The 26,161-nt window shown below is 56.5% G+C and overlaps 1 protein-coding gene across 1 annotated transcript in view; it reads right to left on the bottom strand.

Annotated features, from left to right (window-relative positions):
* The window catches only part of ADCY5 (adenylate cyclase 5), a 151,001-nt gene extending 126,150 nt beyond the window's left edge, over positions 1-24,851 (bottom strand). Inside the window, exon 1 of the mRNA XM_079767088.1 lies at positions 23,125-24,851. Within this exon, the coding sequence (XP_079623214.1) occupies positions 23,125-24,255 (1,131 nt within the window). The 5' untranslated portion in view covers positions 24,256-24,851. The remainder of the gene's footprint in view (positions 1-23,124) is intronic.
* Between the last annotated feature and the right edge of the window lie 1,310 nt (positions 24,852-26,161).

The raw sequence follows: 26,161 nt of genomic DNA, 5'->3' as shown, positions 1-26,161 counted from the left end.
TCCTCCCTTCACCCCTCCTGCCCGCCCACTGTCACTATGCTCCCCCATCCACCTCAGGCCTCCTCTCCACTGTCAGACCCGCCTCAGCCACTTCCCAGGGCTGCATGTTCCCCACCCCATAAACTCTCCCTGTCAAACCCCCTTCTAAAGCGCAGCTTGAACTACGCACTCTTGCCCACAAATCTCAAAGGATACCCCCTTACATCTCCATTACACAGACATGCCTTGCGCCAGCTTTTGAGGCCGCCGTGATATGTTACCTTTCCAGCCTCATCTCCTGCCTGCACGGGGGACCCTGCACTTGGGAAGACTCAGGTGCGTAGACACGCCTGCACACTATGGCTTCCAGGTCTTTGCTTCTGCATTCCCCCAGCAGTTATGTTGGGGCTTCAGAGCCTCCTCCATAACCCTCCCCAGCCTGGGGCCCCCCCGCCCAGACACTCCCAACTGCTGCTCCTGCTCCTGAGGCCCTCTCCCCACCCCCGACCCCTAACTTGCACTTCTCCGCGCTCTTTATCTTATTCCCCTTGGATTAGGAGACATTTGATGCTTGTTTTAGATGCCCTCCTCCCTCCAACCCACACAAACAACAAGCCCCTCCAGCACCTTCCCCATCACTGGATCCCCATGCCACACACACAGAGGCACTTAAGACATCTGTCCCCACAAATGACTCTGAACAACCTGTTCCTTGGAGGGAGAAGGCAGGGGTGGCTGCCAAGGTTCGCTTCGGAGGCCTTGGTGCTGGCTGCTGTCAGGAGCCACCGTCACCCACCAGGGCACAGGTCTCCTCTGTCCAGCACAGCCTGATTGTACATTTATGAGTTATGGTCACGAGGCCCAGAGCAGCTCAGCGAGGAGCACTCTCTATGCATACTCACACAGACACACTCAGGCAAAGCCATTTCCCACCCAGAGATCAGAGGTAGGGCTCCAGGAAACAGTGAGAAGAGGGACAGAGGTATCAGGCCCAGACCCCACTTCAGCTTGTCTTCTCCAGGGATGTATTACCCCCTTTCTCTACTTCCTTCTTCCAGGAGCAGGGGTGAGATGGAGAGTCCTCCAAGAAGCAGATTTGAGGGGCAGGAAGGCAGGGTGGGAGGTGCGGGGTAGGCCCCACAAATGGCCCCAGCTCCATTTGCCTGCATAGGCAAGAGGCTGGACCACCTGAGACAGATGCCAGGCCCAAGACAAGTCAAAGCCTGAGAGCAGCCCCCACCCCTGGCCTGTCAGCCCTACCCTGTTCTTCTCCCCTGGGGACAGCAGGTAGCTCAGGGTGGCAGTGGGAGGCAGTGGCCATGCCCCATCGGACCTTGCATTATTTTCCTAAGACAGCCTTAACGAAGGACCACAGACTGGGTGGCTCCAAAAACAGAAATTCACTCTCACAGTTCTGGAGGCCAGAAGTCCAAAATCAAGATGTCAGCAGGTTGCTTCCTCGGAGGCCTGTGAGGGGAACCTGCGCTGGGCCTGTCTCTTAGCTTCGGGCAGCCCCGGGTATTCCTTGGCTTGCAGATGGTGTTTTCCCTGTGTCTTTCCTTAATGCATCTCCATCTCTGGGTCTAACTATCCCCTTTTTTATAAGGACATCAGTCACATTGCATTAGGGTCTCCTTAATGACTTCATCTAACCCTGTCATTTGCAAAGACCCTATTTCTACATAAGGTCACAGGTACTGTGGGTTAGAACTTCAGAAACAGCTCAACACCTAACAGGCCCCCAAAGTCAAAGCTGCTGAATGTATGGTTATTATTCCTATGGAAATAATTACTACTAAAGACCTGGCCCTCAGGGGCTTCACATGTGCCATGCTGTCCTATCAGCATGCATAACAACACCATGAGGTAGGTTACTTTATTATCTCCACTTCTCAGTGAGAAAGCTGAGGCCCAGAAAGGCAGGGAACTCACCTGAGGTCACACAGCTTGTGAATGACAAAGCCAGGATTCAAACTCAGGCAGTCCTTAGTAATCATATCACATGATGTGAGCATCTCTGCCAGTCTGGGCAACACAGATATTCTCTCACTATGATACCTGGTCCTAAATCCTTGGTCTGGGTGTGGCTCACTGTGGCCATCCGAGTAAGCCCTGGTATTCTCACAGGACAACTGCCCCCTGTACCCTGGCTCAAGTTGACACCCAAGGGTGGGTGGGCACAGTCCTGCAGAGTTCTGAGTGGGCTAGTGAAGAAGGCAGAGGCACACAGGACAGAGCGAGCCCACTGACTCTCTTTCTGGGACATCTACCACTGTGGGAGAGAGCTGAGCATGAAAAGACAGAAATCTGCTGCCTTCAAGCCCCACGGCCATCCCTGATGCTCTAACCACATTCCTGCTGCCTCAAGCCCCACCGCCAACCCTGGGCACTAACCACATTCTGGGCCTGCAGCCAGGCCTTGAGTCCCGGCCTTCTCTGTAATCGTGTGAGCTTGTTGGTGTTGCTGCTGTTATTGTTATTCTTGTCGTAATCATATTACTAGATGTTTCTTCCCCAGCCCCTCCGGCACAGCAGACATCAGCTCATAATAATGCCGTCTTTACTGGGAGGCAGCACACTGCTGCACTGGGACGGCCCGCTTCCTCCGGGCAGCGGGGGCTCGCAGCGTTCCTCTGCCCAGCTCCTAATACGGCCTCACGCTTTCCCCTTCTCTTGGCCACGTGGCACCGAAGCTGAGTCTAGATTTAGAGGAGCAGCCAGAAGTTAAAATATACAAGACCGTGGAAAACGTAGGGCGGACACCGTGCCCAGAGGAGAGAGACATTTCGTTGACGTATCTCCTTCTCTCGGCCCGTGGGATTCCAGGCAGGGGGGCGGCCAGGGTGTTTTACGCAGATTAGTAGCAAGTCTCGCAAGAGCCCCAAGTGATCAGATGAGAACACTCAGGTCAGAAAGCGGCGGTCACTCGCCTAAGGTAGCTAGTACACCAGCGGGTGGCGGAGCTGGGTTTCAGGCTCAGAGCTGCCTGCCCACAAAGCCCAAGCGCCTCCACAGGGCCGCTGAGTCAGGGCCGCAGGTCAGAGGCAGCCAGCTCAGCTCCGCTGGGGGCTGCAAATCCCCCACCCCAACCCCCCCAGCCATGAAGACCCACCTCTTCCCTGCCCATAAGACAATGGCTTCCAGGCCACACCCACCAGCAGCGGGCTGCCTGGCCCTTTTCAGTGAGCCCCTCCTCACGCTGCTGGAACCCCTTAGAAGCCCTGGTGCTCCGGAAGGCCAAGGGCTGTGGCCACTCCCGCAGAGGGGCGAGCGCACAAACTAAGGCGCCAGCCCCTCTCCAGTGGGGGATAACGATACAGACACAGACACATCTCCGTTTGATAGGAGTCGGCATGGTCAGGAGGCACAGAGCAGCGAGGGCCTCCCAACCATCCTTCCTGGGGAGAAACATGGGGGTGACCTCCCGGATGAGAAGACGCCCTGCACCTCTCAGGAAGGGGACAGGCCAGTCATCAGGGCTGCCGTGGCCCTGGGCTCAGAAGCAGGCCACCCAAGGCATTAGCTCCAGAGGGCACTTCGTCCTGAGCCCAGCCCCCCCTGACTGCCCACCCATCCCACACCCACACCTGCCTCCCGGACTCACGCCCTGAGCGTGGTGCAAACCCCGAGTGCTCAACTGGCCATCGGGCTTGTGAAATCCTGACCCCACACCCCAGCTATAAAACCCATCCCTACCCCACCCCTGGGAAGAAGGGGAAGTAGAGGGAAACGCCTGATTAAGGGGATGTGATTCCTGGCTGTGCCCTCCTGTGGGGCAGGGGGGCCCTCCTCTCCTGTGGCAGCAGCACCTCCAGCATCCTGCCTTGTCTCCAGGCTTTCCAGGTGCCCAGGACGGAGCACCTTTGCGTCCCACAGCCAGAGACTGGGCCCTGGGCGGAGGGGACAAGGGCCCTATCCAACACTCAGGAAGCTCCCAGTCTGATGTAACATCTTCTGCCCTCAGAGTTCCCAATCTGGTGGAACATTCTCGGCCCCTGCCCTCAGGGTGCTCCCAATCTAATGGGGGGGATGCAGCCCCTGCTCTCAGCCCCCCATCTGACGGAAGGGGTGAGCCTCCTGACTTTAGGGGGCCTCCTGACACCATTCGGAGAAAGGCTGGCACTGGGGCCCAAGACAGAAAGGGCCACAGGACAGAGCCCAGCAGCAGGCGCTGCCTCTGCAGTCAGCATCCAGTCCCAAGCGTCAGTCTTCCTGAGGCAGAGAAGAAGGGCCCTCGGGGGTCAGGAAGCGATGGCACATGCCTTAAGGACAAGTGGGGAAGGCCAGCTGAGAGGGGGGAATGGGGAGCCACCCCCTCTGGCATGGTCACCGGCACTGCCACTCATGAGCAGCCCCCGCCCCAGCCCCGGGTCTCCCCACTCACTGCCTTGCAGGTGGCAGGAGCATCACTCCCGTTTCTCATGTGACCAGGGAGAGGCCTCCAGGCTGCTGGGGTGGAAGGTCCCTGCTGTTCATTCTGGTCTCCCTTTGGGTCCATGCAGGCCTTTGAGAGCCCCGGTGTCAAGGCCTGGGGGGGGGGCGGCCGTGGCCGGGACCTCAGCTTCAGGGCAGATGGGCCGGCCCTGAGCCGAGACTGAAGCGAGCGTGGGGATGATCACATGGCACTCAAGGGTCCACACGTGCACCTGGTACCTCACCCAGGGCCCTTCACTCAGGAGGGGGCAAGGTCTGGGCTCTGCTTCTAGCAGCCTGCTGTCAGAGGGGTCGCATGGTGGACGGCCATGTGCACGCAGCTCAGCTCTGTCCTCTGACGTCCTGGGCTCTCAGCGGGGGGACTGAGAACCATTTATCTCACCAGCCTAGGGCTGTCCACCAGGCTGGGAGCTCCCTGAAAGCAGAAGCCAAGTGTCCCTCCTCCAGGGGATGGGGGCTTGGTGGAGCCGGGCAGAGAAATAGGCCTTTCCCCCCCCCCGCCCCGCCCACAGTCCCCCCTATAGCCCACCCTCACCCACACACACACACACAGGAGAGAAGCTCGTGCTCTCCTGTGTCCTAGCAAAGGGACCCCTAGTTCTCCCCGGGACCCCTGCTGATTTCTCCGGAAAGATGGTCCAGGCAGGATCCACAGTCCTCTCACACAAGCTTTTCCCGGAGGTGAACAGCCTTGAGGACGAGAGAACAGGAACAGAGATGCCTTGGGAGTGGGGGTTGTTTCTGAGAAATGATGAGGGAGGGGAGGTCGCTGCCTCCTACGACCTCCACAGCCCTTCCCCCACCCTCACTCAGAGGGACCATCTTTTGGTCATTTCCCCCTTCTGCACCCCATGTCAGCCTGGTGGGTGCAGGCTGGATTTTCCAATAGGCTCCAAGTTGGAGGGCGTGAAGGCATGCGTGCGTGTGTGTGTGTGTGTGTGTGTGTGTGTGTGTGTGTACATGTCCGTGTGTGTGTGTGCCCATCTGTCCTGGGGAGCAATAATAGTTAATAAATAAGTAAATGGCAAAAATAGCCTCAAAGGAGCTGACAGGCAGAAGGCCAGAGCAGCCGGGCATGGGGCCAGCACCCTGAAATGCCAAATGTTAATCTAGCCAAAAGGGAAAAAAGGTCCATTTGGAGACTGCCAGGGTCGGGGTCTGTTGTGATTTCTGGCTGTGGTGTAGCCCCACCCCAGGCAGCCCGAGTGTAGTTCCAGGAACAGGGGGGCCCCTGCTCAGTGTTAGGGGAACAGCACTGGGGAAAGGGGGCCCAGTCTGGGGCACACAAAATTATGAACGGGCAGGAAGCCGGCAGGTCACTTCCCAGCAGTCCTCCAACCGTCCACCCAGCTGGCCAGCCCTGTGTCCAGCCAGCCGGGGAATGTTCTGGACATCGCCACAATCTCTCACCCCCTGGCATGGGCTCTGCCCCACCTAGACACCCACTTGGGGGCGAGGGATTTGACCCAATGTCCTGGCTGTCACTCACCCCCATCCAGATCCCTCGTCTTCCACTGACCTCTCTCCAGCCTTCCCTCCAGCAGGCCTCACCAGCTCCGAGCTGTCTCGGCACCGAGGCCTCCGGAGGTCCTCGGGTGGGTCTGTTGTCCTCTGCTGCCTGTTTGTCTTGATGAAGGTACACAAGGAAGCACATGTGGGAGAAGCAGATGTGTGCCCCCTTGTTCCCCAGCGGTTGTGACCCTTTCAGAACTTTTCAAAGACTCCCTAGACCAGTCCTCTGAGGGGATGCGGGTCACAGGCCTAACCTCACTGCAGCCTCCCTCAGCTGCAGCCACCCCAAAAATTCAGGGGGTCGGGGCTCAGCCACTCCCTGGTTCACACTCCCCCAGCAAAGTCCTGGCCCCAGCTTCCAGGCTGGCCCGTCAGTTCTGGAGGGTCTGCACTGGTCTCTTGGTGACCACCAGCCAGAACAAGGATGGGGCAAAGGTGGGGTGAACACCCAGGACCCAGGACCTAGCCCTTCTTCCCCTGAGCCTTTTATTTGGGGGGGGGGGGAGGGACAAGGGAGGTAATGCAATTTGAGAGAGAAATGCTAAGCTCTCCTATAATGTGTGGGAAAAGTACAAACTATACGTAGCTGGGGCAGACCACAGGTCATTTATTGAGGGCGTTTCCCTTGGCAGTCCCTATGCTAAGTGCTTCGCATATATTATCACATAGAATGTTCAGCACAGCCCTGGGGTAGCAATTCTTACTCCCTCTCTAAGTATGGAGAACACTTAGGCTCTGAAAGGGCAAGGAGCCCGCCAAGGAGACACCGCCGGAAGAGGGGAGAGCTGGGATTTGGACCTGTGGGCACAGGGAACACAACTGTGAGCAGGAGGAGTCCCTGCCTGGGGAAGCTGACATTCTAATGTGGGGAGAGGGGGCACTGAAGAAGGAGGGTAATTATGCACCCCATCAGGTGGCTCTCGGAAGGAACAGTGTATAGAGGCTGGCATATTGGGCCTGTGGGAGCCCTAGGAACTCCGCTGGGGTCAGGATGGCCAGGAAGCCAGGGTCCTGGAAAGAAATAAAGTTCTCAGAAGCTTGAGATCTCTGGGCACCGGGCAGGAGCTGGCAGGGTGGGGGATCCTGGGTGCCAGAGGGAGGAGGAGCTAGGACACTGAATGTTTGCACGCTTCACACCCGGATAAAAGGCAAAGCCCTGGGAATTGGATGGGAGGAGTCTGACATGGGATATTTAAAGCCCAAGGAAAGATAAGGAAGGAGGAGGGCCCTGGGGTCCACCCCAGGTGATACCTAGTTCTCTGGAGGTTGGGGAGCTGGTCTCCTAGTTAGAGAGCAAAAGGGAGGAGGCTTGGCACCACTTGCAGCCAAGGCAAGGAGAAACTAACAGACAAATGCCTAGGTGCTCCCGGGGCCCCGCCCCCTCTTGTCTGAAGGCCCCGATCCTCATCCTCCCCACCCCCTTCCAGCCTTGGACAATGGCAGCAGCCTCCACACCCGGCCCAGGCTCTCCCTCTCCCTGAAGGCTCCTCCCTCCAGCTCCACAATCTAGACTGGAGCCACATCCCCTTACTTTCCTACAAAAGAACCTTCTAGCGATCCACAATGCCTCCAAAAAAAAACTACCAACCACCTTGGCCCGGAAATCTATACACTTCCCAACCTAGTCCCACCTACTAGCCAGCCCGGCTTTGCCAGCACACTTCTTCCCATTCCTCCCTGTGCAGCCAGCGCTCTGTCTCGGCGGCGGCGGCGGCGGCGAGACTGCAGGGGTCACGCTGTGCCCAGGGAGTGCGGGGCCCATCTGTGCACTGGATGTGGGAGGCAAGAGCCCCGACTTGGAGCCAGGCTGCTCGGCTCACTGTGTAAGCTGGGCCACGTCACCGAACCTTCCACGTCTCAATGTCCTTATCTGTCATCCTCAAAATGGGGGTGACTACAGCAGTGCTTACCTCACAGGGCTGTGGTGGGGATCAAAGGAGCTGATATCACTGACAACACGTTTAGAATGGAGCCAGGTGCATAGGGGGCACGATTTACAGGTTTGCTCTTGTGGGCAGGGTCTGCAACTCCATCGCCTTGGTTTCCCAGTGCCTAACACATGGTAGATACTTGTTAAATAACCCAATCCAACAGACATGGGACACCAGTACCTACACAGAGAGAAAACTGACACTGACAAAAGCAAAGTCAGTTTAGGGAGGTGGATGACTTTTGTCTGGGGACATGCTGAGTCCAAGGAGATGGAAGAACATGGACCAGAGGGATCATGGACAGAGATCCACGGTCAAGGTTAAGGCCGGAAAATGAAGTGTGCACTATGGCTACGTGGGTTGTATCATTTTTGTGTCCATAGAACTCCTCTTCCAGGCCTCTGAAGCAAAGTCCTTTCTTATCTGCCCCACGGCACCTGCTAAAGTACACACTGGAAGGACCTTTGGAGGTCAGCGGCTCTGTGTTGTAGAGATGAGGAAACTGAGGTCCAGGCCGATGTCTCCCTGTGTCAGGACTGCCGTGCTGCAGCCGGGCACCACAGTATCACAGCCGTGTCCCTGCAGTCACCTGGAAACCCCGCTGTCTGCCTCCTCATGGACATATGTTCTGCTCCAGGCCACTTCCCACCTCCTGCCCTCAGAGCAGTCTCTCCATCTATCTCCTCTCTCCCTGCCTCCCCCACAGCCTCCTCCAGCTCTGCCCTCTGAGAACCACCAGGCACAGGCTCAGCAGAAAGTCCCCACCTACCTGCAGTCTAAGCATCTCATTCTGCCTTCTCCAGCCCACCTGGGTGAAGTTAAAGCAGAAACCTCCACCTCTGCGTGGGGCTGGACACTCCCCGTCTTTTCAGGGAGCGGGGACCCTGCCAGCCTCCCTCCAAGTTCTTCTCCACCTGGGAAGGCACGATAGGGTAGACCCGTGTGCCTGGGACACAAGCCGCCAGTTTTGGGGTGCCTCGTTACGGTGCAGATTCCCAGTGTCTACACTGGATTTACTGGATCGGACTCTGACAAGGGGCCCAGGAACTGGATTTTCAAGTAGAATTCTTACCCACACCAGCCTGGGAGCTGCTGGAGCACTGGCTGAGAGTGTGAGCGCTGGAGCACCGCTGTCTCGCTCTCTAACTGTGCAACCAGTTAGGCAAGCCTCTTACCTTCTCTGGGCCTCAATGCTCTCATCTATAAATTATTCTCCAAAAACAAATGAATAAACGCAGTACCTACCTAATGGGAGATTATGAGAGTCAACTAAGTTACTAAGTGCTCCGCGCTGTGGGTGATAGTGGGTAGGAATTGGCAATATTGTCCTAGCTTTAGGCAGGGTAGCTCAGAGAGGTAGATTTCCGTCGAGGAAAAGGATGAAGCGTCCTCTTTCTCTCCATGTGCCCAGGCCCTGGGGGCTCATCGGGACGGTGGGAGGCTAGAGCGTGGAGAAGAAACAGAGATTCTGTTCCCAAAGCACAGCCTGCCCCACACCTCCAAGCACAGAGGGGACCTTAGAGAGCAAGAGGAGCCTGCGCCCAGCGCCTCTCCAGCCTCCACGGAGGTGGAGGGAGATCACAAAGGCTTCTCTCTCACCCGCCACGGGCCAATCCGGTAGTTTCCTGCAAGCGTTTCCTCCCAGGGGCCTGGAGAGGTCAGAGTTCACATAAACTCCGACTTCGTGAACAGTAACAGAGAGAGGCACCTGAATACCAGTTCCGGAGACGGGGCAGCAGCCAGTGGGAGAGGGTGGGCGCCCTCAGGGCAGCACCTTCCACCTGTGTGGCCAGCTGGTGGCTTCTCAGCTCCGGGAAGCCCAAGGCTCCAAGCTGCTGCACTCGTGACTACCACCCGCACCCAAGGGCAACCAGGTACCCTCGCCTGCCTGCCCAGCCGCTGGCCCACGCACCCCAGGCCAGAGTTGTTCCTATCAGGCTAATAGCAGCTCAGGGTGCGGAGACCACGGAGAGCCTCCGAGTGGGCAGCTCAGCCTGCAGCGAGCAAATGCCGGACACAGCCCTCCAGGGCCAGACGCAGCCCTTCTCCCCAACTCCCAACAAAGTGTGCCGGTTGGTGCCTCCTTTCACACCCTCTCCCAGGGCCTCCTCCTTTCTCCCGCCTCCTCACAGCACAGAAGCTCCAGGGCCAGCCCACGAGACCCCCTTCCCGCTCCAGACCGGGGAAGAGGGATGCCGCACTCCGTAACTTTTCGTTCCCTTAAGGGAAACCAGGTCTGTTCTTTAAATCCGGGCTTCAGGTGATTTTTCTGTTATTTTCAGAAAATTCAGAGCAAAAGTAAAGAATAAAAGACTGCGGGGAAGGCAGGCTAGAACTAATCCTACAGACTTGGCCACGGCCCAGAAAGGTCTCGCCGAGAGGCCATTACTGCCTCCCAAGAGAAGCAGCGAAGAGCCGCCCAGGGGGCTGCGCCCCCCCCCCCCCCCCCCCGTAGAGGAAGATCCCACTTCACCCACTTCAGACCAGCAGGGGTTACCCACAGACCTGTTTGCCAGGGAAATCACCCTGAGGCCTCAGGGGGAGAGGCCGACACACCTTTAAACCAGCCCTACTGACGGACATGAGGTGGGAAAAGCAGGGGCCCCGTGGAGAAGATATGAGATAGTGACTAAGCCGGCTTTTCTAGGCCATTGTCACCAATGCCGGAGAAATATTCCACTTTAAAAATAAATGTAAAGCAGGAATCCAAAATTAACTCTCCCCAGATAACCCCTTTCCAAAAAAGACCACATCATAAACCACATGTGGTCATTCTGGAAGGATTTACCCCGAGGACATCTCCCCCGGCCTCAGCCCCACGCACCTGGCATTCCTCAGTCCTCTCGGTCCTCAGATGGACCCCAGCTTCATGCGCTTCTCACGGTCCTCGTGGAGCACGAGGGCTGCAGCTGAACCCCGGTGCTTCTGGCCCTGATGCTAGGAAAGAAGTGGCCTCAACGTGGACAGGAAGGAAACCCTTTCAGAGTGCAAGCCACACCTCTCCATCCCCTGCACCTCACCTCAGTCGGTGCCACGCGTGCTGATAACGATAAATGCATACAGGGAATAGCTAATTGTATAATTTCTTGCCTATATTTCATGACCTTAAGAGACACAGAAAAAGTAATAGTGGTAATAACTGGACTAACATTGCTATTTACCTGCTGTGTAACTGAGCAAATTCATCCAAAAAATTTTATTGAGCACCTACTACACTGTTCTACTTGGAGAGAGACACAGACGACTGAACATTGCTAGAGGTGGGCGGGCCACAGGCGTCTGTACAATTTCTTGCCATTGCAAAGTGAAGTATCACATACAAAAGACAGGGAAGGGTTAATCCAATCAATAGGCACTTGTTTGTAGATAACAGGCAGTCAGGAATGTCGTGAGGTTTGCTGCTCTGCTGAGATAGCTGAGGCACATGGTGTAGTCATTTCCTAAAATGTTCCTGCAGTTATCATAGTGCTGCACTGAGCCATTTATTGAGCCATGTTTGGGGCTAATTGCTGGTGATAAGAGCAACATAAATACACTAAGCCACAGCCATGCCTGACAAGATTTTATACACCAACCACCAACCAAATTTTCTTCCCCTATTACATGCCTGCAATAATTTTTAGTGGCCATCATTCTCTACTGAATCACCGCAATAAACCCTTCCAATATAAACAACTCGCCTTTCAATATCTCCATAAATCAGGCTCCGCGTCATCCACATGATCTCTCTGCTGATGGAGGGAGGCTCGGGGCAGGAGTTCTCAACCCCGTGCACATCAGCGGCTCCGGGAACACCACGAATTCTGGTGCCCAGGCCGCGCCAGGTGAGCCTGGAGACGGGGTTATGTAAAAACTCCTACCTGTGCCATCACTTCCCACACCTTAAGCTCTGACGGGTTACTTAATGTTATCCCACCCAGAAAGTTAATCGCCCACCGTGGGCATGTGAGGTGAAAAACGGAGGCTGACACACACACGCACTGCATCAACCGTGAGGAAGCGGATAGCACTCCGCAAGAACTGCCATTTCATGGGATTTCTTGGGAAACAGTGAGGAATGCTTTTAGGAATTTGTGCAGTATCCATGCTCATGTTTATGGTCCTTACAGTTGAACTTGCCTCCAGGTGAGTCTCTGAGGTTCTCCCCACATTTTACACCTGGAAAGAGGGGAGTGGGGAGGACTCAAGGAGCAGGAAAGGACATCAGAGGAAAGATGAGAAGAGGAGAGAGCAAGGACAGGAGGGGAGGCAATCGGGTGCCCCTGATGTCCTCCCAGACATCAGCTGACTGTTCAGTGGGCGATCAAGAGAAGGAGGAGAATGAAAATGAAAGCCCGTGTTTTTCCAGACGGGGGCCCCATGCACATGGCCTCCTGCCTAGAGGACAAGCTTGCCCTGTCCAGGACGAGAACACCATGAGGGACCCCTCCCTGCCAAGAGTCAGAGCCCCTTGTGGAACCTGAGGATGGGAACTTATCTGCCTTCTTCCCACAGTGCTCGGCAGAGTAAAGGTCAGAAAGTCAGTAACATTCAGCAAATATTCAGGTATTACCATAGACAAGGCCCCAGCCCTCAGAGGGCTGACGGTTGAATAGAAAGACTGGTAGATAAAATTACCCACCAAGATAAAATTACAAACCAGCCTAAGTGCTACAGAGAAAAAGAAGGGGATGTTTCTAATTTATTTTTTATATGCTTTTAAATTTATTTTTATTGTTGAAAGTATTGGATGTTTCTAATTTAGATTCACAGCATGAGCTGTTACAAAGGCAGGGCCCCTGGAGGGGCACGAGCCTGCCCTGCCCACTGGGGCTGCAGCCTGGCCCCTCTCCCTGCGCAGCAGCCTCAGCGGAGAGGTCAGGGGTCAGGGCCAAGGCACTTTCCAGGTGGTATTCCTGCCTGGGGGCCAGTCCCGCAGATGGATGGATCCCTCGGGAAAAGGGACTTGGCCAGAGGAAGACTGGGGACTTGGGCATGTTAAGTAAACAAATAAATAGCCTTTCCACTACCCGCACCCACCCCCCCAAAAAAAAACACAAAATCACACACACAAAAAAAACACACGTGAAAATAAAACCTGGAAAATCCATTTAGCAAAAAGAATGACCCTTGGGGAGGAGTTTCATTTTCCCTGGTTTTCTCGTGAAGAGGGAAAGGGACAGAAGTGGGTCTGAAGCAGAGCTAAAGGATATTTGAGGTACGTTTGAGGGGCTGACGGTTCTGGGGGGCTGGGTTTAAAACGCATCCTAGAAACGCACTAGGAGGCACTAAACTGCGTATCGAGTGGATGCTACTTGGCAGAAAGACCCCGAGTCTTGACCTCCAAGATGTACCCAGAAGCGATCCTGTGTGTCCCCAGGAGCCCCCTCCCTCCCCTCCCCTGTCCCACTTATGCCCCCCTGACTGGATATAAGGCAGCCTCACCCCCAGAGCTGAGCTCTCCTAGCGTCGCTCTGACCCCCTCTTCTGGGTCTCATCCACAAAACCACTCAGGGGCTCTTCATAGGTAAACGTCTGCTCCCAGGTGCCCCCTGAACACTTCAGCGCTGCCTTCCCTCGCAGCATCACTGCAGGCTCAGGAAATGACAAGCCATTTAATGCCGATCTGAGCCAGACACCACGAGGGAAGGGAGGCCATCACACATTTAAAACCGTGCATTCCAAAACGGAACAGACAACTGCTGGAGAGCAGCTGTGCCTTCTACTGCTTCTGCAGGCACCACGGGGCGGACCAGGGCCCGGCCCACTGTGAAAATTCAGACACTGCATTTGGAGTCAGATCTGGATTTCTATAGCAGCTCCTAAGCTAATGAACTAGCTGTGTGACCTAAATGAGGTCACTCAACCTCTCTGAACCTCTACCTCCTCCTCTCTGAAGCAGGTCTATAACTATGAGCACCCCTACCTGCATTAACTTGTTTGGACCAACCAACAACAGATCCTGTCAGTCAGAATCTATTACCCCCACTTTACAGAGAGGAAACTGATTGAGAAAGGGTTAGTCGACTTAGCCAGGATCATATAACCAGGGTTTTCCCCTCAGCCCCTGAGTCCGTGAGCCCCAAAGCCAGTGTTTGCCCCATCTTTACCCATCACCTCCTCAGAGCTGTCAGCAGATCACACGTGGTAAAGTCCTTTGTCAGCTATAAAATGCTAATCCATGTAAAAGCATTTGAGTCTTTTGGCTGATATTTGAGCCACTACCTAGGGAATAAATAGAAAGCGACACATTTTTAAGAAGCAGAGATTTAAAAAAAAAAAAAGAAGAAGAAGCAGAAAAAAATTTATATATATATTTGTGGGTTTTTTTTTTAATTTCACATAATTCTGCTAGTCCAGCAATCACTCTACTAGCAGCAAACATATGTTAGCAAATGGGCGTGAGAGGCCAAGGCAGGCCTAGGGGCTGCGTCTGCCATAGAGTTCTGCACCTGCGTTTTCGCTCCAGTAGGCGGCCTCTCCCCTCCCTGGTGCTCAAGTCAAACCTGGTTAGACTCCTACCTTCTCCACTCTCAATGTGGACTTCCCTAGAAAAAGACCCTGAGACAAGGATTGGAGAACAAGTGGTTTATCTGGAAGTTGACTCCAGGAAACATTAGAAAGGGTGTGGAGGAGTGAGAAAAGGAAGCGAAGAAAGTCACACACAAAAAGTTCCAAGCTGTTACCCCAGTGGACAACCAGAGCCGAATCCTTCTGCGGGATTGGGAACCCATGAAAAACACGCCTCAGAGTTATAACCCCCTCATCCCCGGGGTAGGGAGCTGGGGTATTTATCCACCAGCACCCAACAGTCATTGGTTGAGCACTGCTCTGGGATGGTAACTGCCCAGCATTTCTGATCTGCCCCAGGAGCAGACAAAGGGGCTCGGAGCCAGAGAAAGAAAGCCCTCAGGTGCTGACAGCTGGACGTCTGGCTGGCAAGAGTGGAAAGGTACATGCCCAGGGAATATGGGCCGGCACTGAACCATCTGCTATGCTCACTAGCTGTGTGACCTTGGGGAAGGTACTGACTTTCTCTAATTCCAGTTTCTGCAGCCCGGAAATGGGGATAAAAATGTCTTTCTCGTAGGGTTGATATTACGATTAAATGAGGTCGTGTATGTGAGGGATAAGCCCAGGGCCAGGCTTGCAGTAAACATGCAACAGAAACCCGTAAGAGAAACTGAAACTAGATGAAGGAGGCATCTCCCTGGTCCCTTCCAGCCCCGTCATTTTACTTAATAAAGGATTTTGGACCCAGATGGGGAATGAGACTTTAAAACAGGCAGCTATCGGATGCAAGCTGGGCAATCTCCTTCCTGCGGAGGAAAGTCCCCAACAGACACCCCTGTCTAGATTAGTTTGCCAAGGTCTGCCCCGGAGGCAGGGGCTGGACCCCGACAAACTCCGCCCCCTGCAGCAGTGAGTTTAAACAAACACAGATGTCCCCTAGTATGTTCCTTGAAAAACTGGTTCTGGGTTCAAATATGTTTGATATGGGAAAATTTTAGTACATATTAACATACTAACAGCTCTAAAGTCCTATAGTAAAGAATTCTGTTTAACCCAGTATTTCCTAAACTTATTTGACACGGAGCTGAAGGTGTGCATGTGAAACATCCATTAATGTCCCTTCAAAGGACATTCAGTGGGAGAGTCTGAGCTAAAGGCAGTTCTAGAAGCTAGGACGCAGGTTGAATCATCTTGGAACTCCCTCGGCCTAGCACAGTGCCTGGTACACAGCAGGCACCTAATAAATGGTGGTTGTCTGAATGAATAGGGAGAAGGCAAAAGAATGGCTTAATAATGGTTTTCCAATCTGTGAAGTGATACCGTCCCGGCAGTGCCAGGCAACAGTTCTCTGTTTCCAGGAAGACACACATTTTAAATGGCAGAGGAGGGATTTGGGAAGCCCTGCTCGGAGTTTAGGATCACAATCCCCGAAATAGGCTTCCAAGCAGAGCTACATCGCTTCCTTCTGTGGAGGTGTTGGTCTAGCACTTCGGCACAGCCGAGAGTCTGCGTGCAGCTGTCCACCCACCCTACCACCCATTCACGCATTCACGCATTCATTCATTCATTCATTCAAACAAACCCTCAATGAGCACCCTACTATGTGCCAGGGCACTGAGGCTGGCACTAGGTCCCTCAGGAATCCTTCCAAAAGCCAGCTAGGACTTCAGTGAGCTTTATGATAAAAAGCCCAGGGAACCCTTAAGGGAAGGGGAGACAGGACCACCCAAGTGTGAGGTCAGGAAACCTCAAGCCCTGAAGCCACCGCTCCTAACCCTCCCAGAGAAAGAGATGGTAGGGGTGGTGAAGGGGGGTGGATTTCACGCTGACACATGAGGCTGGCCTAAACAATAAAGCCACTACTGTTTCTCAATGTTTGTTTGTGTACCTCCCCCCCTTTTCTGTGACTATATTTCATTGTTCCCCCGAGAGCATCCCTGCCCCCACTTCCAAGCTCTTCCCCATCCCCACACTCAGAGTTCCAATCTCCCCTTCCTTTCTCTCCTACTCCTTCTCCTTCAAACCATCCCCTAAGTCCCTACCTCTAGCCTCCCTCCTCAATACCCGATCTTCTCCTCATTCTTTACTATCCGTTCCAGACCTGGATATCCTCAAGCTTTTTACTATTCACTTACCAGACAAATTAAATGAATAAACCAAGACTAAACCGAGGTCCGTCTTTCTGCTGAAACCCCCCAACCCCCACCAATGGTGAGCCATGGACTGCTTTGCCTCAAACAGGAAGGGGGGCTGGGAATGGTTGGGAGGAGGAACAAGAGGAGAATATGAGTCCAGGTCTGGGGCACCCTTCCCCTCCTATTCCGTCATTACCACTCGCCTTCCATGTCTACATCCCCGTATCAGTACTCACACCAGCCCCACCTGTACATCTCCAGATGGGTCCACAGTGATTTGCTTCCTCTACACTGAAGCTGAGATGGGCACGATGATAGGACACGCCAATGGGCTTTAGGAGGCAGTCATGCTGCTGCAAGATACCAAACCACAGAATCCCAGGGTTGGGTGTGACCCGAGCGGTTATCTGGGCCCAAGATCCCAAACTTAAGAGTTGGTCATCAAGACCACCTGGGGAACTTTGAAAACTAGATCCAAGCTGCTGAAACAATAGATCCAATCCTGGGCCCCACCTTTAGAAGCAGAACCTCCCATTTCCTCAGTAACAAGCCTGGCAGACAGCCATCCAGGTTCCCCTGGACCATCTCCACTGGCACAGCTGGCTACTCCAGGAGGCATCTGGTTTGATGGCTGAAACCCCAAAGAGTAGGAAGGGAGCTCCTACCTGGAGCTGAAATCTGTCAAATATTCCCACCCATTACCCCCAACCCTGCCCTTGGGAGCAACCGAAAATAAATGTAGTCCCTCTTCTACTATCTGACAACAGGGATCCCAGCAATAATGGCTTGCCCGTCTCTCCTGGTTTTCTCACCTTGCTACAGCCTGTTCTCCTCCCAGCTAAATGCCCCCATCCTTTCCCATGTTCTCTGAGAAGTCAAGGACTTCCAGTCCTCTGCATTCTAGCATGGAGCAAGCTGCTTCAGAGGGGACTTCGATCCTCCTGTGAACTGGATTTGCCTATGAACCTAACCCAGACCCCGCTGGTCTTTCCCAAGAGCCAGCCCAGAACGCAGACTCACATTAAGCTCACGGTCCCATAACTGGAAACCCCCAGATTTTGTTCAGGCTGCTGTAAAGAGAGATCTTCTCTGTCCTGCACTTGGACGTTGCCCTGAGATAAGGTAGGGAAAGCAGGGCTTTCCAACTGTCTTCACAAAGTTTCGTGTTTGGGAGAGGAGATGAATGCTGATCCCGCCCTCCATCAGCTAGCTCCCCTCATCTGGCACGCATGGGTGACGGAGGGGATGCTACACCCTAACGTATGTAACTGCACCCAGAGGGTCTATGGGCCCATGTCGTCGGAGCTCCCGGAGCAAGCTGTTTCCAATCCCAACACAGGCTCCTGCTCCCGGGAAGCAAACGACCACCATCGGGACGTACCACAAGATAGTTAACTGAGGTGCGAGCGGGCAGCTGTGGACTGGAAGTCACCCAGCAAGAGGCTGGTCCAATCACAGGGAGCTTCCACATGCGGTGCCCTTCTCCCCAACACACACCCCATCTCCTGCTGGAACCAAGGTAGGAGCTCCAGTCACACCTCTCCGGAGAAGAGGAGGCCCAGCCCGGCCCCGGCCCCAGCCCTGACTCCTGGCCAGGGCCCGTCGGTGCAGGGAAGCTGCTGTCCAGGCCTGTGAAGCTGATTTTTAGCACTTCGGAGAGGCTGGGCCGGTCTCCGTAACGGGGTTTAAGACACTGTCTGTGTCCTCTCCGTACAGGAACATGAGCACACTGTTCTACGTTCCACAAAACATAGACCTCCTGCTCTCGCTTCAGATCAAAACTTACATTGAATTATTAACAGTGAACATTCTGCAAATACAGCAGCTGATCACTCTGCTCCCCGCTGGGTCTCTGCCATTCCCACAGTCCTCCTCACAGGAATAGAGGCATCCCTGGGGTCTAGGAAACAACCCCCCCCCCCCTTCTAGGAGCCCTGCTCAACCCCCTACCCCCAGAGGCTTCTGCTCCCCTCCAAGTACCCCCTTCCCACCCATAGAGGAGGCAACATAATCGAAAGCAATTAGCAAAAATAATTAGCAAATACAATTAGCCTTGAGGCAAGACATGGAGACCCTCATCGGCTGCAAAAGCAGCACCAACCCCCACCCCAACTACTGTGCTGCTGGAGTTCACAAAGGCCGATTTCTCTGTCCAGGAATGCGGGTGTTGGGGAAGTAATTAGTAGCAGGCGATCCCCAGTTTCCGGCGGTTGCAGTGGAAGGGTGTCCCCCTCCACACCACCCAGGCGGTCAGCCAGGCAGTGGTTGCCAGGGGCACACATGGGGCAGCCACAGTGACCCACCAAACAGGCCTCAGGGCCAAGTTCCAGAACCAGGAGGCAGCCCTTCCGTGGGGCTCACCGGGCAGCTGAGCGGTGAGTAACAGAAAGGGTGTTTGAAAGGGAAAGGGGGGACTCCATGGGTCAGAGGAGCTAACCACTCAAGCCCCTGGCCTCATCATGGAAAGGAGGGGTGCATCCAAGGTACTTCCCTAAGAAGTCAGAGGTCAAGGTCAGAAGGGCGTTCAAGGCCCAGAATCAGAAAGGCAAGCAGCCACAGGAAGCCACCCACCAGCCAAGAATAAACAGGACAGAGCTGCAATGATCTCCTTTCAAAGTCAACACAAAGGCTTCCCAGGCCGACCTCCACCACCTGGGCCAGCCATGGAACAGTCAGACACACACCCCCGGGGCCAGCCCACGCGACAGACACATCTGCATAACACGCATACACTATCTGTGGCCAGCCCACACCAGACACACACACACACACACACACACACACACACACACACACACACACGCACACACGCACACCCGTACCCACCCCTTGGCAGCCACAGCACTCGGCTCCCACCCCCATCCATTCCCAGCCTCCTCCCTGCAGGCACTCACACAGTCACAGACATCACCCACACAGTGCCTGTGCCTTTCTGATATCTTGAACAACTGGTGACAGGTGTGGGTTCAAACAGGCACCAAGGATGAAATGCAGAAAATTACTTAAGTTTCTCCAAAAGGGTCAGAGGGAAGAGGAGGAGGAGCTGCAGGGAGGCTGGGTGGAGGATGGGTCATCCCACACTGCAAGGACAACCTCCGACAGCTCTCCAGGCAACCTCCTCTCACAGCTCTTCCCCGCTCACAGGACCCACATGGGGTCAGAATCGGCTCCTCAGAAACCACCTCAGGCAGGTTTAATGTGGCTGCAGAATAATAATAATACCCCACACTGAACAGAACTCTCTACTTTTCAAAGAGCTCGTCCATCCATTATCACCTCCTAAAGTAACACCAGACAGTGGGAAATGCTCCTCTCCTTGGCAAAATGACCACCCACCCTCACAAGGCTCAGAGATTTTTCTCCAAAATAACCTTTAATAGCTAAGCATATGCAATAGTTGTGTGAGCGTGCTTGTTTGTGTGTGAGTGCATGCAGAGCTTTCTGTAGCAGAGTGGGATACAGTCAAACAAAAATGAGGTTGCCATGGCAACAGGCTCCGGCATCATCACAGCCTATTAACACAAGTGAGGAATGTGTTTGGCAGATGCTCGAGTGTTATTTATGGTATGGGTGTAACAGAGGGACTTGTAACACGCAAAGAAGGAGAAAAAAACAACCCTGTGACGCTCCTACTGTACTCCACTGAGGAGACCACAGTGAGACAAGAGCACAGAAGGAGAGGCTGCGAGGCTGCGAGGCTGCAGGTGGCGAGTAAGAGATGGAGAGGAGCAGGCAGGCAAGCAGAGGAGAGGAGAGGTGGCCAGAGAGCAACAGGGGAATGGAGGGGGAGGGGAGAGAGGAAGTAGAGAGAAAGAGCAGCGGGGGACAGGAGGACACCAGGGGGAAGAGCTAGAGCCAGAGATGTCGTGAAGGGAAGAAAAAACATCATCCCCCGAAGAGGCCTGCCCCACCTTGCCTCTCCATTCTCTCTAAGTAAAATCCATCAGAAGGCACCTGTTAGGAAACCAAACGCTCTCTCCTCCTCGTTGGAGCTAAGGGCAGAGCTCCAAACATACGAGGGGCCGGGGAACAATGAAGTACCAGGGTCCGAGAGGCCAGCCTCGCAGGAAGAGAAGCGAGGAAATGCCAGTGGTTTCCTGAGGGTCCACTGTGTGCCCACGGCCCTGCTGCCCCATGTCCCCGGACCAGGGTCCTCATCAAAGAAAGGAGCATGTGAGTCCCTTGGACTGAGGAATCCTGAGTTACATGGATTCTGCCCTCTCTTGTCTAGCACAGCACAGGGTACTTAGGAGGGATGGCCTCTAACCCAAGCCAACCTCAACTGCCTGCCACTCTGGGGTAACCTGAGGCAGACGTTAATGCTGGACCGTCCCACTTATGTTTTCCCACCATGGCTCAAGAAATAAAAATTTTATGTCAGACACAATCAGGAAGGTAAATCAAATACAAACAAAAAGACACAGTCTTCTCGGAAGCCAAAAAGAAACAATGTTTGCATTCCCTCGTAGGGGACCATTCCGAACAAGCTCTGCTATACTCAAGGGAGATCTTGAGAAGTTACGTGTAAATCCACCCAAAAGCCTACCCCCAAGCAAAGGTCTAAAGACCACAGCGGGTGAAACAGGCCGGGGTGGGGCGCTGGTGGAGACGGGGAAAAGAGGGGAGGAACTGGCCTGAGGAACTGTTGCTGCCATGACATTTTCATGCTAACGTGGAGCTGGAGTCCCTCAGGTTCAGCGCTCTTTCCCTGGGATCTGACTCCAGTCTCTGGGAATCATACATGCAGGATGCTCCGGCTGTAATCAGACCCTGCCTCCCAGTCTGGTCTAAATGATCCAGGAAATCTCTAGTGCTCGGTGTGGATGACACGCCCTTCCCCCTGCAGAAAAGCTACACCTATCCAAGCCGGGAACCACCCCCAAAGATGCAACACCTAGGTGACAGCTCGGGTCCTCAGGTCAAAGGAGTTGGAGCCTTTCAAGCACTAACAGTAACAGTTAATTTTTTTAAAGCCATCATCTCTCAGTAGGTTTCTGTCAAGTTCAAAGCTGATGTCCCAAGTTTTCCTTCTGATCCCAGATCAGAAAAACTTCAACTTAGCATTAACCACCCCACCTCCTCCACTCATTGGAACCCAACCAAACTGGCAACAGTTATTAAATCCCTCCTAAGTACCCTGCCCTGTGCTAGACAAGAGAAGGTAGAAGAGGAAACACCCATATAATTCAGGATGCCTGAGCCCAAGGGGATTACATTGAATGAGAAGCAACACCAACGGAGCCTGGAGAACAGTAAGTGCTCCCCTCTCTGGCTCTGACTCGACCGTTAACCGTGCAGAAGAGGGAGAGGCCAGGACAGCTGGAAGGGAAGGAGAGGGCTCCTGGTCAGTGAGGGCTGGGGCAGAGGAGGGTGGGACTGTAAAGGAACCTCTCATTCTCTAAAAAAGGAACCTGAGGCCCAGAGAGCTTGCGGGGGCCCTCTTTCCCAGCCACAGAGCCAGTCACCTTGGAAGTGCAGCTGGAGCCGAGAGCCCTGGAGTGCATACGGGTGCTATTCCCTGGGTGAGAGTCAGGGGCACAGGAGAAGCCCTCGAGAAAGAGTTCGCCCTCAACGGGATCGAAGTCTGAGAAAGGCATCAGAGTTGGCGGGGAGGAAGGCAATGACAGTGAACATGGTTAAGAGGTTCTATAGAGAAGGCAAACAGCCCCAGAGGGCTGCAGTGGGCACCGCGGTCAAGCGACTACTGGCCCACAACACGGGCCCACTTGACTCCCTCCCGGTTGAGCTAAAAATGCAAACCAGCAGGCTCAGCAGGGTCAATGGATGAGGTCCACGGAGCCACAGACAAGGGGCCTGCTGAAAGGAGAAGGCGTGCCCATCTGGTCTCACCCTGAGGGCAGGATGGCAAGTGTTCCTCTCTCCCAAAACCCTTCAGTGGAGTCATCCGTTAACAAAGTTTCATTTCCTCCCAAGTCTCACTGTTCTAGGTTCCCCCAACTGGTCCCAGCAGGGAGAAAAACACCCCACCACAGGCAAGAGACAGGATCATCAATAGGAAGGGGTCACAGTGTCCAACATCAGCTTTCTGCTCAGGCAAAGAGGCGGGCCGCCAGCACACATCCCAGAGGCTCCTTCCTACCTTTGCTGGCGGCAGCTCTTTGGCTTGGGGCACTTTTGTAAACGGAAACAACCTGTCAGTCCCAGCCTCGGACAACTGGCAAGGTTATCATTTCTCTTGCTTAAGACTGGGCCAAGGGTGCCCACGCTCTGCTCTCCCGGGCCCTTTATCCAGTTCTCCATCAACAAACCTGCAGTAGCTCTAGGGAGGGAGAAACTGCTACAGGGTCCAGCCGCTTGTGTCAGGGGCCTGTGTACATATACAGGGACAGAAGCACAGGAAGAGAAGGGGAACTGCTCCAAAGCCTTCCTCATTCTTATCTCGACAGTAATGGCTATGGTTTAGTGCGTGTTTCTGCGGCGCCAGGAACATTTCATAGAATACAAGGCACTCCTTTCGTAAATGAAAAATGCTGGGGCTGAGAGCGGGTTAAGGGGCTGAAAGACACCACACAGATGACACTGCCCTGCCTCTGCCCCTTTTACCACTTTAAAAGGGTGAGGGTGGGCTGTCTGGCCTGCTGGCCCCACAGGGCAGTCCCTGTGGCCAGGCGGGCCCTTACCTGCTTGAGCAGGAACTGGTCCTGGGCGTTGGTGTGCAGGGCAATCGCCAAGTGGAGGGCAGACAGGAGCACTCCGCTGAGGACCGCGGCCCGCATGCGCACGGGCAGCAGCGTGTAGATGGTGTAGATGAAGAACACGGTCCACCAGATGCCCTCCGAGGCGCTGCGTGGCTGGGGCAGCAGCAGGCCCACCACCTGGACCACCAGCACCACCGCAATAAGCGCATAGCAGGCCAGGCCCATGTGGTCCTGGTGGAAGGCGGCGCGGTTGCAGAGCACGGCCATCACGAGGATCACGCCCACGGCGGCCGCCAGCACGGACAGGTAGGGCAGCTGGAGCGGGGGCCGCACCGCGTGGAAGGCCAGCATGACGAGGCACACCAGCACCAGCACGGCCATGAGCATGGTGAGGCTGCTCTGGTTCAGACGGAAAAAGTAGCGCTGGTACAGCCGCTCCAGCTTGTCCGACGGGAACTTCTTGGAGCGGAATATCTGCAGCAGCGCCAGGCAGCAGGCGCCCAGCGACAGCACCGCGCCGGGGCCCGCGCCCGAGCCCGCCAAGCTGCCGCCATCCCCGGGCCCTTCGTCGCCCTCGATGGCGCCGGCCTCCAGCTCGTCCGCCGCACGGCCCTTTCCCCGCCGCTCCTCCAGGCCCAGCTCCACCGAGCGGGGGCGCACCTCTGGCCCTCCCGCTGCGGCCGCGGAGGCCGCCGAGCCGCCGCCGCCGCCCGCAGGGGGCGCCCGGGTGCTGCCCCCGCCGGCCGCGCCCCGTCGCTGCCGCCGGCTGCCGCGAGCGCAGTCGTCGCCGCCGCGCTCCTGCCAGGCGGACTTGGAGCGGAAACTGAAGCCGAAGCCCCCGACCAGGGGGTCGTCGCCACTCAGCGGAGGTTCCTCGTCGTCGTCGTCGTGGCGCCAGCGGCTGGCCAGGCGCTGCTGCTGCTGCGGGGTCACAGCCCCCCCAGGTTTCTTGGTGGAGCCGCGGGCCGAACCCCCGGGGGTGTGGGGGTAGCCATTGGCGCGGGAATCGGCCGCTCCCCACGCGGAGCGGTGTTCCGAGCTTCCCCGGGATGCGGGTGCCGCCGCTGTCAACGCCGCGTAGCCCGGGGGGCTCACGCTTTTGGAGCCGGACATCCCCCTCTCGGCCTCGTCTTCTGCCTCCTCCCCCGGGGGCCGGGCCGGGGGTCTCCAAGGGGAGGGCGGACGGCCGAGCAAGGGGACCAGGCTGGGGTCACTCGTCGGGGGCGGCCCGGGGCCCTGCGCAGCAGCGGGGCATCTTGGCACCCCCGTCCTGAGCGGAGAAGGAGGGCGAGCTGGGAGGTAGGCACAGCCCCGAGATAAGAAGCGGCTGAGAATCCGAGTCGAGAGTCCCAGGTCCGAGGTGGAGTTGGCGCCCAGCTGGGGCGGCGGGGACTGGTGGAGCTGCTGCGCCGCGCGCAGAGGGACGTCCGGACTCCTGGCTCGCCTCGAGCTCGACGGGGACCAGAGTTGCGGACGAGGCGGGACGGAGCGGTGTCCTTGCAGGCGGCGCCTCCCCGGGACCGCCAATGCCCGGGCGCGGCGCTCGCAGATTATGCCTTGGCGGAGCCCAGGGGCACGCGCGGTTCGGCGGCGGCTGGGGCGGCTCGGCGGGGGTCCCGGCGTGGACACCTAGCAGGTGCCCTTTCCTCGCGGCGGACTGGGAGCGACTGGGAGGTACGAGCGCCAGCCAGCATTATTTTCTTAGGAGGGGTGGGGAGGTGGGATGGAGGGTGGAGAGGACGGGGGAGGGGGCGGCAGGCGGAGCAACAGCTCCGGAGCCCGGGGGGGAGGGTCCTGGAGCCCGGGGGGGGCCGTCGCCCGCATCCCCCCCACCTCCCGCGGCGAGAGTGGGAGCGTGCCCCCGCGAAAGCCGAGCCCAGCCGAGCCTTCAGCGCGTCCGCGCAGGGGGCGGGGGCGAGGACCGGCTCCTGCAGCGCGGCCCTTCCCCTCTCGCCTCGCTCTTCCCCCAAAACGAAGCGGAGCTGGCCCGGACCCGCCGGCCCAGGAGGACTGTCGCGCCGGCTCCGCAAGCTCCAGGCTCCTCGCAGCCGGCGGCGGGCCCACGGCGGCCGGGTGCTGAAGGACTAGGCGGAGGGCGGAATCCGGCGCAGCGCTGCCGCCGTTCTGCCCCGACGCAGGCGGGCTTCTCCCGGGGAGCACGGCATCCAGAAATCGAGGGCCGGCACTCAGAGGCAGCCGGCCGGCAGGGGCCCGCCCAAAAGCCGCTGCGCCCCAGGGGCGCTCCGGAGGGGCCCGTGGGAGCCGAGCTCAGGGCGCGCCATGCACGCCTCGGGCCCTGCTCCGCTCCGGCCGCTCGCGCCGCTCCTCCCTGCTCGCCTGCCTGCCTCCGCGGGAGCGCCCTCCGCATCCCCTCCTCCCGCGGCCTCCCCGCCCCCCGCGCGCTCCGGCCTCGGCTCACAAGGACTTGCGGTCGCCTCCGCCCCGGGCCGGGCTGCGGCCCCCGCCTCGGCGCCCCGTGGGCATTCTCAGGCCCGGCGCCGGGGCCGCGTGGAACCCGGCTCCTCTTTCTCACCTAAAATTTTCGTCGAGCCCCCTCCCTCAGGTTCCTGGAGCCGCGTCCAGCCCACGGTCCCTTGGCCAGACCCGGGTGGAGTGCGGCCCTCCCCACCCCCCGCCTTGGTTTTTGTGCCCCAGTCCTATCTCCTCTCTTTTGTATCCCCCTTTCGTCCCCCTCCCCCTATTCAACCCAACTTCAGCCCCTGCGCTGCGCCCCCTTCCCTGGCTCGGCTCGATTGGCCGCTTCCTGAGCTGTCAGACTTGAGCCCAGCGCTCCCATTGGGCGATTCTCTGGCCCTGTGGCCGTGCCAAAGGAGGGTGCACAGGGCGGGGGGCGCCTGGGCAGCGACTGCTGCCAGGAGCTGGAGACCACAGTCCCCCGAGGGGCTAGAGGGGCCCAAGAGCCAGGCCCGGAAATGTACGGGGGAGGTGGAGAGACCCAGGATCTCTGAGGCGCAGAAAGACAATGACGGAAAAGATGGAGATGCAGTGGGTGAGGCCG

This window comes from Cnephaeus nilssonii (assembly GCF_951640355.1).
Source record: "Cnephaeus nilssonii genome assembly, chromosome: 3".
NCBI classification, from domain to species: Eukaryota; Metazoa; Chordata; class Mammalia; order Chiroptera; family Vespertilionidae; genus Cnephaeus; species Cnephaeus nilssonii.
The sequence above is the reverse complement of the archived record's forward strand: the minus strand, read 5'-3'. Positions and strand labels throughout refer to the sequence as shown.